The sequence below is a fragment of the Pseudogymnoascus verrucosus genome, assembly GCF_001662655.1.
Source record: "Pseudogymnoascus verrucosus strain UAMH 10579 unplaced genomic scaffold scaffold_59, whole genome shotgun sequence".
Taxonomy (NCBI): Eukaryota; Fungi; Ascomycota; class Leotiomycetes; order Thelebolales; family Thelebolaceae; genus Pseudogymnoascus; species Pseudogymnoascus verrucosus.
The window spans coordinates 105,774-118,306 of record NW_017263710.1 but is presented as its reverse complement, the minus strand read 5'-3'; the positions used below and the strand labels follow the sequence as shown (position 1 = coordinate 118,306).

Here is a 12,533-nt window from a genome sequence, read left to right as displayed (position 1 = left end):
ATACATTCTACGTGATGTTCGCTGATACTCCGGTTTACACGACTTTTATGGCATCGCTTCTGTCAAAAGCTGGCCCTACGGGCGTGCACATCTCGGATGCTAACATAAGCAATGCATCAGTTAGTTGGATTAGCAAAACTAGCTTCGAGGTCTTTAACAAGAGATCTCATAGGTCTGCGGCCATTCTTGAGCCCAGAGTAAAACTCCCTACACCATCTCTTTACATTTGCCTCGTCTAATAGCCCGTCCCCGTCCACATATTCACCAATGTAGGTCACCATAGCAATCGCGAAGCATTTGTACTTGCGGTTTGGCGACTTTGTGACGAGACGTACAAAAGCTTCTAAAAGGCGATGGGCGATAGGAATATATACTGGAAGAGGGCTGTTTTGGAAGGCACCGTGTCCTCGACCTGGTCTTGGAGGTGGGAGACGGGAGTCAGACGCAAGAATGAAGTCAGGCGAACAGAAAATTTGGTTGAGAGCTAAACCGGGGAGGAACCATAGCGTTGAAGATTGCGTATAGATCGAGACCGTCATCTCGGCATCAATATGGAAATGGGCTGCAGGGGGTGGAGACGTTCGTGTCTCCACCACCGCGGTGCACGATTCTGCTTCACTGCAGTCAGCTAGGCCTTTGTTTTGAAGTGCAGAGTCTGCCGCTACAACAAGATCATCTGGAACAACAAAATCGATCGACTGCACCATGTCAGTTGCAGCCAACATCCGACGGCTTGGAGAGGAGCTCACGTCAACAATGCTTGGGACTCCATATATCGTAAGAAGATAGTTTCCCCACAAGACACAAGGAATGTTGCATCTGAGTAGAATATGAGAGATAGAGGCGACTAGAGTCTCATCTATTACCGCCTTATTGAGGGTCTGATTCCCCATTGCTACTCCAGGCAAAGTGACATCGCCAGATAATACCATCACAGCGTGCTTTGAGATTCGCTGGATATAAAAAATGGCTATGTACAATATTGTGCCCATTTAAGGCAATTGGATGGATCCACTCGGGTAGTTGTATGCATTGCGGTCACTTCGTCATGTTGCATTTGTGACAATTAATTATTCAAGGCAAGAGCGTTTGAGGCCAAGCGCCCGCTCCCGAAGATATTATATCGCGTCCCGCGCGCTTACAGACAATAAACTGTAGACAACTGGTGATTAATAACACCATAACTCTACAGCCAGTGGGTTCAGGCAAAATGGATACCAGAGCCTGCTTTACCCTATTCCCAGCTCTGCCGACCGAACTGCGATGGAAGATATGGGAACATGCATTAGCGAGCCATTATATCGTCGATTTCATACCTAAGCCAAGTGCTCGGGAGGTTTTCATGGAGGGAATGGAGCCATCCTCTATGGGGCCCATCCTGTCTATGGATAATTCGCGCATTTCTCAGGCATCTAAAGAATCCTGGCTCGTAATACAGGAGCCATATCGCAAACTTGAAGTCACAGCCTGTACTATGCATGCTCCGTACCGTTATACGGACTTCATCGATTTTTCGAGATCGACCTTCTACCTGAACCACGGGAAGTCTACCCTCAACTGTGTCTCTGCCTTAACGCCTGCTCCTATCTCTACCCACGTTAAAAGCTTGACCGTTGCCTGGTGCACATATAGGGATATTATTGAGGTCTTGAAGCGCATTACAATGTTTCAAGCTCTTCAACAGCTTGTTATTTTAATCCCTGAAAAGCTTGAGGTGGGAGTTCCTCCTGACTTCCGTGCTACGATGACAGTACTTGATCTTTATCTTGGGGGCAAGAAGAGTTGCCAGATAAAGAATCCTCTTGGGGCTGGAGGCCAGATAAGATTACTACTGCACGAATTTATGGAAGGCCAGTGTCCGCAACTTGGCCCAAAATGGCCCACGATCGAAGTCGTGCATGTTCCAGATCCGCTGTGACCTGGGATTTCTATGCCATTTATACATTGATCACACCAGGGATCAGAATTCGAGGTAACGGATGCGGTGCGATAGTTTCCAGAGATGGGCTGAGTTACCCAGAGAAAGACGTAGGGTGCTAGAGGGCGACGGACAGAAGCCAACAGCACAGAGCACGGAGATAATCAGCACCTCTCAAACGACCAGGAGCAGTGGAGGCGAGCGGTCGAAGAATCAAACAAATCCATGGAATTCATTCTATTGCCCCCCTTCTCCTACTGAACCATGTAATATGTTATCTAGTATCTACAACTCATGTCTTCCTCGTTGGCTTCATACGTTCGCGGACGTAGGGAGCATAACGCAAACAAGACCATGCTTCAGATCTTTGAATTAATCGCTCATTCCAGAATCCATAGTTGGAAAATCCAAACGGCCTGCTCGCTGATATCTCCAAGCCTGTACACTCGCGCGTCTAACACACGTTCGGTCCGCTCTTCAACTGCGCTGCCACCTTCTGCGCGAGCACATCGTGCATGGGCGACGTGGGGTGCAGGCTGTTGAGCCAGAAATACTGGTTGACTGGGATGCCGCACGAGGGGTCGAGGGTATCTTGCGCTGGGGTACCACTATGCGCAATTAGCATCTTTATCACTATTCCTCACAAGACGGGAGGCCTATCAGCGTTCGACTTACTTCTGATATGCCTCGCAGTACGCGGTGGTATTCTTGTATCCAGCCGTGGCGGGGAACGCAGCGGGCTTATTTAGCACGTCCGTAAACGCCTGCCACGCATCTACCGTGAAAACGTTCGAATCGGCATAGTTCTTCCTGACGCTCGCGGCTAGACTCGCGATAGCGCTGTTAAAGGCCTTCAAATCCTTTGCAATGAGAGCTGCGCTGTCTGCACCTTGGCCAATCATCAACGGACTCCTGTCTGTGGGCGGCACGTTGAGGAAAACGAAATTCCTCGCGCCAGTATTATAGAGCTCCTTGACGAGACCGTCATAGACGGCGAAGATCTTCTTGTTTAAGATGGGGACCGCATCGTCGCCCAAGTAGAACGAGTTTCCGACATCGTTGATGCCGATGAAGATGCCGAAGACGGAATCGTTGCTCTTCCATTTACCATTGAAGGCGTAGTTTGGGATAAAGAGGTCTTCCACTTGGCTTGAGAGGGATAGCACAGTGTCTTGGTATGGCTTCACGAGCGAGGATGATACGGTCGCGCCACCGTATGCCAAGTTGTACGTCAATATTTCAGAGGCGTTGTACTTGACAGTGAGGAAGTCGGGCCAATTGGGGCCATTTGCGGCGGTCCAGCCCGGGTATGGGGGGTTACCCAGAGGATTGCCCGGTGCTGGCTGGGTTTGGGACACATCGAACCCGGTGGTCGTGTAGGAGTCGCCGCTAACCCTGATTAGATTTGGAAATCACAGGAGATCGGGGAGCCTACAAAATGAATGCATGCTTCATCGAAGCCCAGCCTTTGTAGTTGGAATTGGCACGGCAGCGAGGCGGTGCAGCTAAAGCCGCGGCCGAGGACACGAGGCCCGCTGTGAGAATCGCCGAGAAAAGCATCGTGAATACAAGGAACAGCGATTGAGACAAGAGCCAAGAATCCGCAAGAGCTTCAGCAAGCACGCAGAGCGACGATCATCGAGGGATGCATGGGCTTTATACTCGCCCTTCTCCGCTCCCCCTCATGAGACAGTGTAATCTCCATGTCGCCGCACAAGCAATCAAAATATAGTATCCCTCGCATCATCGATATAGACTTCTAGGAACGACGGCAGGCTATCCCAGGAGTAGTCAAGCATTTGGCACTCTGGCAAATGGCGGATGTTTACACGGTGGAGAGGGGACTCGGAGGGCGAGGCTCCGAGACAGTGTTTCGTTTAAGCTTCTCACCAACGTCCGATCTTTTCCAGAATTAGACTTCGCGACACTGTTCGCAGATGCGGGGAAGGGAAATGTGCACAGAGTCAGAATTTCTTCAAAACGGCAACAATGATAGGGGCACAGATGTATGGTTTGTTTCCATGAGGTCCTGTTGGTGAGGGGTTACCGAGATTGGCCGGTGGTCTTTGGCGGTGCGGCTATGGGAAAAGAGGAAAGCGCTGTTGCGGGGAACAAGACCCCTGTGGAACGAGGTCATGTACTATACAGGATGCGACAGGTTCATCGTTAAACTGTAATTGAAGTAGAAATGATTCTCCGGAGCAATAGTCTGCTCTTTCGCTCCGGACTCCGTTACTTCTACGATGTTCCTCGCATGCAACGGGGTGAGCACTGAACTAAATAGTACTGTACAGTCTACTGAATATAGACAGCGAACATCGCGGCATGTGCATGGCAAGTGCATGAAAAGTGTAGGGCAATCCCATGGCTGCAAAGTATAATATATGGACCACGAAACTAGTTCTTGCCTTCTAGACTGTTATACCAATGACGTCTCGAGGACACGCCGACCGCACTCTTCTTTCCCCGAGCTCCGAATTCTCCGTAAGCAAACCTCCCCACTTCGCATCTCAATTATGATAATTATGATAATTTCCATATTTCATATTCGCACGGTAACAGTGATTGGCCCCAAAGCGAAACGACGTCAATTTTTTAGTTTTGTGCGGAATTAGATAAAGTATTAAAGTACATTACGTCAGCTAGGCTTTCAATGTCGTCGTAGACATCATGTTGCTATAGCTGTTGGTCAATCACGGTAATCCATGTCATAACTACTTTTTGCTTATAGATCATGGCAATCTATGAAACCCGAGGTCCGAATGCGTCCCCTCACAGCTCATGCTATATCTAACTTCACTTATATAAATGTCTTATCTCTTAATATTCCAATCATATCCATCTTTGGATTCACTTATATAAATGTCTTATCTCTTAATATTCCAATCATATCCATCTCATTGGTACTGTACGGTCTAAACATTCCTCAATCACACCATGGCCTCATCTTCTTCCTCTCCCGCCGCTGATCTCCACGACAACCTCTCTCGAGTTAAGCGCTCTTCACCCATTGGCACCACTCTCTTCGCCGGCATTCGCACCGCCGATATCTTCATACAATATGGCCTCGTAGCATACGGCCTCGCCGCGCCCAGCCTCCGCGCCATTGGCGTCTCCGCCCTCCCCCCTTTCCTCCCCGGCGCCTTCTCCCTCCCAAATCTCGCCAACTTCGCCGCTCTCCCTCTCCAAGCCCGCATAATCATCGGCCTCGCAACCGCCAGCAGCATCAAGCACGTCTACTGGCTCTTCCGCATCGGCGAGACTGAGATGCGCCCCGCCGAGGGTATCGTAATCGGGTTCTTCAACACCTTCTTCAACTCCCTCAACTCGATCTTCTGGTCCATCGCCCCCCTCGCCCCTCTCCTCCCCACCGCTGCCTCCTCCTTCCTCACGGGCTTCGGCATCATCTCCCCCGCGCCCCGCGACCTGAGCTCCCTTACCCCAACCTTCATCATCGGGACAGCTATGGCCATCGGCGGCCTCCTCCTCGAAACCACCTCCGAGATCCAGCGCAGAAACTTCAAGGCCCGCCCGGAGAACAAGGGGAAACCATTCACCGGCGGCCTCTTCGGTGTCGCGCGACACATCAATTACGGCGCATACTGCATCTGGCGATCTGGGTATGCGATGGCGGCTGCGGGGCCCATTTTGGGCGGGCTGGTGTTCTGGTTCTTCTACCACGATTTTACGAGAAGGGGCATTCCCGTGCTAGACCGTTATTGTGCGGATCGGGTAAGTTGATTCGAGTCTTATTGATGAATACAGCGAATGCTGACTTGTGGATGTAGTATGGCGAGGACTGGCAGCAGTATCGCAAGAAAGTGCGATCATCTTTGCTTCCAGGGATTTGAGGGGTGGGTGCGGTTGTTGGGGATGCCTCCGTGGGTGTAGGATTCGTGTTAGCAGTGCTAGTGATGCGCGGAAAAAGGCTTCAATGGACAGATAACACTTAATGTATGCTTGGTCTCGGCGCGAAGGCTGGCGATTTGACGATGGAATATGACTTGGGCTATATGTTTATTCCACGGCTCCCTGTAACTTACTATCTTTAACTGTAGTGTAAAATTGAGACGATCTTTCTTCATTGGGCGCAATACTCATTTATAGCTGTGATATAAATCAAATCCGTAGATCTTAGGACAACAGCCAACCGCCAGCGTAACCGCTGATAACCGCCCATGTAGGTCTCACATTCATGCAAGCCACAAGGCCTTTGTTGAACCCCTTCTCATTAGATACACAAACGCCACTGACGCGTGAGACTTCTAGCCGCAATACGCCAGACGTCGTACTGCAGTGCGAAGTAAGATTATATACATACAGCACTCGGCCCAACTAGCCATATCCATCCACCTCATATTCCGTCCCAGACATCTGTTAAGTCCTGAATACCTTGACCAGCCTTGCTATTCCGAATACAAGTAAATCCGCCCTTTGATCCGTACTGCCGAAAGCGCGCCTTCATAATATATGTTTGTTCCTATCCCTGAGCGTTGGCCATTGTTATAACCTAGGACCTTTTTTGTCCTTAGGCAACGAGTATCGCAGTCTATAATTGGAGACTGGTTGATACCTGGATCAAGGCGGCAGCAAATTATAGGGATTGTACCACAGTTTTTGCTGGGCGAGTAGTCGCAGTTTGACGCGAATATAGGCTCCTCTCCCAGCTACCACCCCCACTCCACCACCCCACCACCAAACTCAGCACTCTCACGGCTCTGCCTCGCAATGCGCGTGATATGGCTGCAGGCTGACAGTGCTGCTCGACCTCCCTCCTCCCACACTATCGCGCTTAACCTCTTTCTCAACGCGAATCCCCTTATATGCTCTCGCCGGAGGCAACATCGTTCCCTCCGCAATCCCGCGCGCAAGATCATCCATCCTTGATCCCTTCGGCTGGCGCTCCCAGGCGCGGCGCCCACTATCAAACACCTCGTCCATCTCTTCAAGCATCTTGCCCTTCGTCTCCGGCGCTGCGATATATATATGCAGAAGCGCCAATCCGTTGAGTGTCCCGAAGAGCATGTACATGCGCCAGTTGATGTGGAACAGCAAAGGGGGAACAGCGAAGGAGAGGATGCAGTTCCAGAACCAGTTCGAGGCGGTGGCGAGGGAGACGGCCTTGGCTCGGACTTTGGACGGAAAGATCTCTGCTGGGTAGCACCAGGATGCGGGACCCCAGGTCGTGGCAAATGTGGCGACGACCAGGTATGAGCAGGCCACGATGGCGCCCGAGGCGGCTTTGTTGCCGCGCACGACCCAGGTGATGTTCGTACCGTGGCCGTCGACGGCTTCGCCGTAGACGGCCTGTATGGCGCCGGTGATGAAGAAGAAGATCATCATGAAGAGGGAACCGAGGAGAAGGGACGGCCGGCGTCCCCATCGGTCGATATAGATGATGGCAGGGAGCGTAAGAAGCACGTTGATTACGTATTGAATCGAGGCCGTGAGCATGGGCGATCCGATGTCTGCCGCCTGCATGACGTAGATGATGTAGTACATTAGCACGTTGACTCCACCCAACTGCGACCATGTCTGGATGCTCATGCCAAGAAGCACACGCTTGAACATGCGCGGCGCTACGAGTGCGCGCATGCTGCTCGTTGCCTCCTCGCGCTCAAAGCGCAGCGCTTCCTCGATCTCCTGGTACTCGGCCAACACCTTCGGATGGTCGATGTCGCCGCCTGCGTGCAGATCCGCAAGCACCTGGATCGCCTCGTCCCACTGGTCCTTGCTGGCCAGCCAGCGAGGGCTACGAGGCAGGAAGAACAGGCCGAAGAAGAGGATGACGGCTGGGATCATCTGGAGACCCCAGGGAATGCGAAATGCCGACTCGGGTTGGTTGGGGTCGTCGGGGCCGCCGCCAACAAAAGACGCGCCGTACTGGATGAAATATTGGATCAGGATACCCCATGTGATAGCCCATTGCTGGAGGGTGACGATGCGACCACGAATCTCCTTCGGTGCGATTTCGGATTGGTAGACGGGTACGATGGCGGAGGCGATACCGATACAGATACCGGAGACAGCGCGGCCGACCACTAGCATGGGGACGCCATTGGAGGCGCATTGGATGCTGGCGCTTGGTTAGCTGAGATGGATGACAACGGGGAGCTGGGAGCGTACATGGAGCCGATAATCCAGAGGGTGCAGGAGAATTGGATGGCAGTTCGTCGGGAGTACCGATCTGCGATGAAGGATGATATGAGAGCACCAAAGAAAGAGCCGAAGGGCATAGAAGCTGTGATGGCTCCCTGAACCGTTGAGACACTATCATTCCATTAGCACAATCCCTGACAGGCTTTGATGGCTGGACATACGGATTGTTATAATAACGCTTATAGGCCATTGTCCCAATGACACCGGACATCGAGGAAATATCAAAACCAAAGAGTCCACCACCTATACATTACACTCTGGTTAGCAAGATTGTCCTTAGGCGCAACGTCGAAACGAAGGCATTCCCTCGACGATAGGGAGTGAGGGGTCCTCTCGACATACCGATGGCAGCGAAACCGCAAATGGCGTAGACATTAGTAGCCTGATACATGATGGCGACTGCGCTGCGTCGCGCTATACTCTTGCAGACCGCGCCGTCACGTCAGACTTCTGAATATGTTGTTAAGGGACCAGAGATGGCGACGACAACAACGACGACATCAACGATTGATAAGAGACATCAATCGCACACAAGATGGTAATGGGGAAGCAAAGACTGGGGCTGGTCGTGGTAGATCTACATATGTATGCATGCTGGCTGTCACCCTGGTGCCCAATGGGGCGATGCATTGCGATGGACCCTGGGTTGGCGATTCTACTGTTGGTCCAGTCCAGAGCATGGGAGCCCTGTGCGCCAACTAGTGGCGACGGTGATGTGTGGTGGCGGGGCGGGGGGCAAAGAGGGGTCAGGGGCCACAGAAAGCTCCAACACGCAAGGGTTCCACCCACCATGTGTGGGGCAGGGATGGGGAGAGCGGGTGATTGCTCACGAGCCCAGTAGGAGCCTAGCAAATAGTATTGTTTGAAAGGCCGTCAAAGCCACACAATTAAGCCGCCGTCGGTGGATAATACCGTACATCAGTGGATTTGTAGGTTCGCAGCTAGCATCGAAGGCCCGACAGGTAATGTTCTGGCTTGAGCAATGTACAGTCAGTCAATACTGTTAGTACTGTTAGGACTGTTGGTACTGTAAGTATAGCATAGTAACAAATCATGGTTGGCTGGCTCAGTGTGTGATTTCAAATGTGATGCTGATGCATGCTGGCCTGTTATGCTGGCCGCCGTGCTTTGTACGACAGGATGTTGGAATGGGGGATTGAAATAGGATGGGATTGACTGGATCAACAATCCGTATTGGGAGCCAACCCGACTCCATCCAGTTCATCCATCCGAATTGGAGACTCGACGTCGATGATCTCCATGAGAAGTCGGCGATGTTTGAGTGGGACCATGTTGGTTAGTGTCCACTCCATGGCTCCATACTGTAAGTACGAAGTACGGTACGAGAAACAGGACCCCTCTAAGGGCTGTCAACACCCCCACAGCTCATTTCCCCAAATATATCGTGTGTGTGTAAGTATGTGTCGCTGCGTCTTGGCCCTTCACAACTTCCATCCCCCTCACTTCCTCCCCGCCTTTTCTTTCCCTTCTAGAAAAAGCGCTATTACCACTAGGAGCTTCTCTTTTGAGATCAACGGCCATTGTGGAACAACCGCACAGATAGCAAAACGATGGACTATCCGTGAAGCTCGGATGACTTGGGATGCCGCCTTCTCTCCTTCCTTTTCTTCTTTCAATATTTATGCCATAGTTGACAGCTCGAGCCACTTGAGACTTGTGTCTCAGCGTCTAGAACAGTCTTTCAGCACGTCCATTCACAACGCTGCCTCGGCTTCTGTCTGTACTGTACTTTGTAATGAGCGAAAGATTATCCTCGCTCTTAAGACCTAGCAGAGTAAATAAATCCTAGGTAGACTCTCTGTCTCTCTCTCCTCTGACATATGATACCGAAGACACCTAGATCAATGCTGCTATCTTTTCCTCTTTTGATGCCTTTTTTTTTCTCAAAAAACTTGTCCCGTAAATCGCCACAAGGAAGTCACAATCGACCCCACTCGCCCGTACGTACAAAGTATCCTACGCCTTCAAAATTCTCCACATCGCCCAGTAATGTCCCCTAAAAGTCCCCCAAAAGCCCCCCATATCCCCAATATCTCTGAAACAGAACTGTTAGGTGTGCATGTGTGCAACCACCACACCGCCTTGGCTTTCAGAAATCCCTTCCCACCACGCACGTACGACGCCGTCAGCATGCAAGGCACACACACGCACCACCACCACACCACCACGGCGTCCCGCTCGGACTTTTTACCACTGGTCCGCTAGGTCAGGTACCCCAAGAACGGGATATTTTGATAATTCCCGCACCACACAGACAACAGTCAGCCCGCTTTCGCCAGAACACGGAACTATCGATTGACAAATGTGCGTCTGTAGCTATGTAATGTCACGTTTCGCATCGCCGTGCGTCCCGTCCCCAATCCTCCCCCGAACGAATGCTCGGGTCTGTGTCTGGCCTTAGGTCGGGCTACCGGACACTTCGGTGATCGGGGACGGGGCCCAAATGTGACGCTGGCACAGTCATCTAATGTCGCCGTCGCCCATTTGTTAACGACCATCCCGTCTATTCCTCCCCCTGACCTGCCGTCTCCAGATCTTCAAGTGGAGTCGGAATGTGTCAATATCTTCATCCTAAGAGTAGCTCTTTCCCTCTTCCCGCCGCGAAGTGCCACTCTCCGCACCTTCCTCGGCCTTTCCGCTTTCTAGATGATTTCCCTCCCCCACCCCGCATCGGCCCTACTCAAGATGATTTCCCCGATTCTACCGCTGTATCAGCCTGAAGCATTTCGTAATCACCACAATTTCCTCCCAACATCATTTCTCTGCCGGCAAGCTCCTTTCATTGCCTCACGTCATGGTTTGCGAAACTCGTAATGGTGTTGTGCGGCACAAAGGTTTGGCTGAACGGCTTCGTCCCTCGATCCGGGTATGTTAGTTTCCGTTGTCTCGCGTTTGCTCCCGTTGGAAGCTGTTTCCACATCCCTGCCCTTCCCATACATACTCTCAGAGGATATACGCTTGGTTCACTCCCTGGCTCACTCATCTCCAATCATCGCGTCACCTTTCGGTCCTCGGTGTGAGCACCGCGGATCGGCCTCCGGCGATTGCCTTGTCACCATCCTTGGAACACCACCTAAATACCATGCACACACCGCGTGGCCAGTCGGCCGTTATCTGTGCCAATCGGGCGGTTTCAGCATGTGCAAGAGTCCCAATAAAGTCGCACTCTGCCGCTGTTGCACACGAGCCTTTTTCACTAAAGACGCCCTCGTAACTCTTGGGGTCCGTTATTCGCCGCCACCAAAACGCCCAACCATGAGGAGATGCAAGCCATTGCTTGGTGCATACCTAATGCCAAAGAAAGTAGAGGTGGGCCTAGACCGAATCTGGCTATAATAGTCACTTCCTGGCGTTTCTCATGGCGACCGGCTCTTGAGATTCGGTTCGCTTCCTGGCTGGGGAGTGTTCCACTAATCCTTGGTCATTATAAGGCTTTCATATCGATATTGTTTGATATTATCAAGGGTCGATAGAGTATAGCGAGCTTCAGCTGGTCTACCCCATCCCGATATAAGCCTGACAGGTGGCTGCTGAAAGGCCAGGGAGTTGTATCAGCTCCCGTATAGGAAGGCCCACCCCTAGGCTTCGCTTCCATGGCGAGCATTTGGCACGGCAGAGTTCTAGAATTGTGTATCCGTTTGGATGTTCACGACGCCGAGGGCGTGCTCAGCCGTCGGGATTCCCCGTATACACTGGTCTTACCATAGTATCACATGCCCTATGTACACTGTCGGTGCACACAGGTAATGCCAAGGGCAACCGGCAGTAGAGTCGGGTCCTTCCCGAGACAGGCGATCTCCCGACAAAGGGGTCATTTGCGATATAACTGTAGACGATGTGAGTGTAGAAATAACCTCTAAGCATATATTTTGTCAGCATACAACATGATCACACAATATAAAATTTCAAATATAATGTCCTGGGAATGAAAAAGCTAGGCGGACTGTCGTCGTTGTGAATACAGGACATGGCATTTGTAAAGTACATCAAATGGTAGAGGTGTGTATTAACGCCTGCAAAAGCCCCCCTCTGTTATGAACTCTCTAATGGTTTGTTATTTCCCCCTCGAAGACCAAACCCGTGTCTTCTCCCACTCTTCCGTGCTGCGACGACAATACCTCATCTTTATCTGCCGACGAACCTTTCGAACCTGGCAGCCATTCGAGTGACGAAGTCGAAAATTTGTGCGCTACCAGCCGGCCTACGGCACTTGATCTAAAGCCACGCATGACTAAAGGTGCCATCGTTCTAGGTCCATCGGGGCTCGTGCTTTCCCGTTTTCTATTGATGTGTAGAAGATTACACTGTGAATTGGATCTCGAACCCAATGAACGAGATGACTGTACTTGTTGAGTTCAGTTGCTCTGGAAAAGATGAAGGATATCAGATGGCTATGGAAAGAACGCTCTAATCTTGGCAACCTTGGTAACTGTCA

At 51.4% G+C, this 12,533-nt stretch overlaps 5 protein-coding genes across 5 annotated transcripts; 2 read left to right on the top strand and 3 right to left on the bottom strand.

The window, feature by feature from the left end:
• Window positions 1–116: 116 nt before the first annotated feature.
• On the bottom strand, window positions 117–893 carry VE01_09832 (uncharacterized protein; the record flags this gene model as incomplete). The annotated part of the gene is made up of 2 exons (XM_018279239.1): window positions 117–698; window positions 750–893. 2 exons carry the CDS (start codon window positions 891–893, stop codon window positions 117–119), a joined length of 726 nt encoding a protein of 241 aa, XP_018126360.1.
• A 131-nt stretch (window positions 894–1,024) lies between these two features.
• Window positions 1,025–2,355, top strand: VE01_09831 (uncharacterized protein). Its single transcript, XM_018279238.2, has one exon. The coding sequence runs from the start codon at window positions 1,211–1,213 to the stop codon at window positions 1,916–1,918; it is 708 nt and encodes a 235-aa protein (XP_018126381.1). The 5' UTR covers window positions 1,025–1,210; the 3' UTR covers window positions 1,919–2,355.
• Window positions 2,144–3,961, bottom strand: VE01_09830 (uncharacterized protein). The gene is made up of 3 exons (XM_018279237.2): window positions 3,354–3,961; window positions 2,594–3,307; window positions 2,144–2,526 (listed from the first exon to the last, which is right to left on the bottom strand). Exons 1-3 carry the CDS (start codon window positions 3,476–3,478, stop codon window positions 2,373–2,375), a joined length of 993 nt encoding a protein of 330 aa, XP_018126382.1. The 5' UTR covers window positions 3,479–3,961; the 3' UTR covers window positions 2,144–2,372.
• A 621-nt stretch (window positions 3,962–4,582) lies between these two features.
• Window positions 4,583–5,927, top strand: VE01_09829 (uncharacterized protein). The gene is made up of 2 exons (XM_018279236.2): window positions 4,583–5,650; window positions 5,707–5,927. The coding sequence occupies exons 1-2, from the start codon at window positions 4,856–4,858 to the stop codon at window positions 5,767–5,769; spliced, it is 858 nt and encodes a 285-aa protein (XP_018126368.1). The 5' UTR covers window positions 4,583–4,855; the 3' UTR covers window positions 5,770–5,927.
• Window positions 5,278–8,671, bottom strand: MFS1 (MFS sugar transporter). The gene is made up of 4 exons (XM_018279235.2): window positions 8,420–8,671; window positions 8,239–8,320; window positions 8,045–8,188; window positions 5,278–7,994 (listed from the first exon to the last, which is right to left on the bottom strand). Exons 1-4 carry the CDS (start codon window positions 8,466–8,468, stop codon window positions 6,629–6,631), a joined length of 1,641 nt encoding a protein of 546 aa, XP_018126367.1. The 5' UTR covers window positions 8,469–8,671; the 3' UTR covers window positions 5,278–6,628.
• Window positions 8,672–12,533: the final 3,862 nt, after the last annotated feature.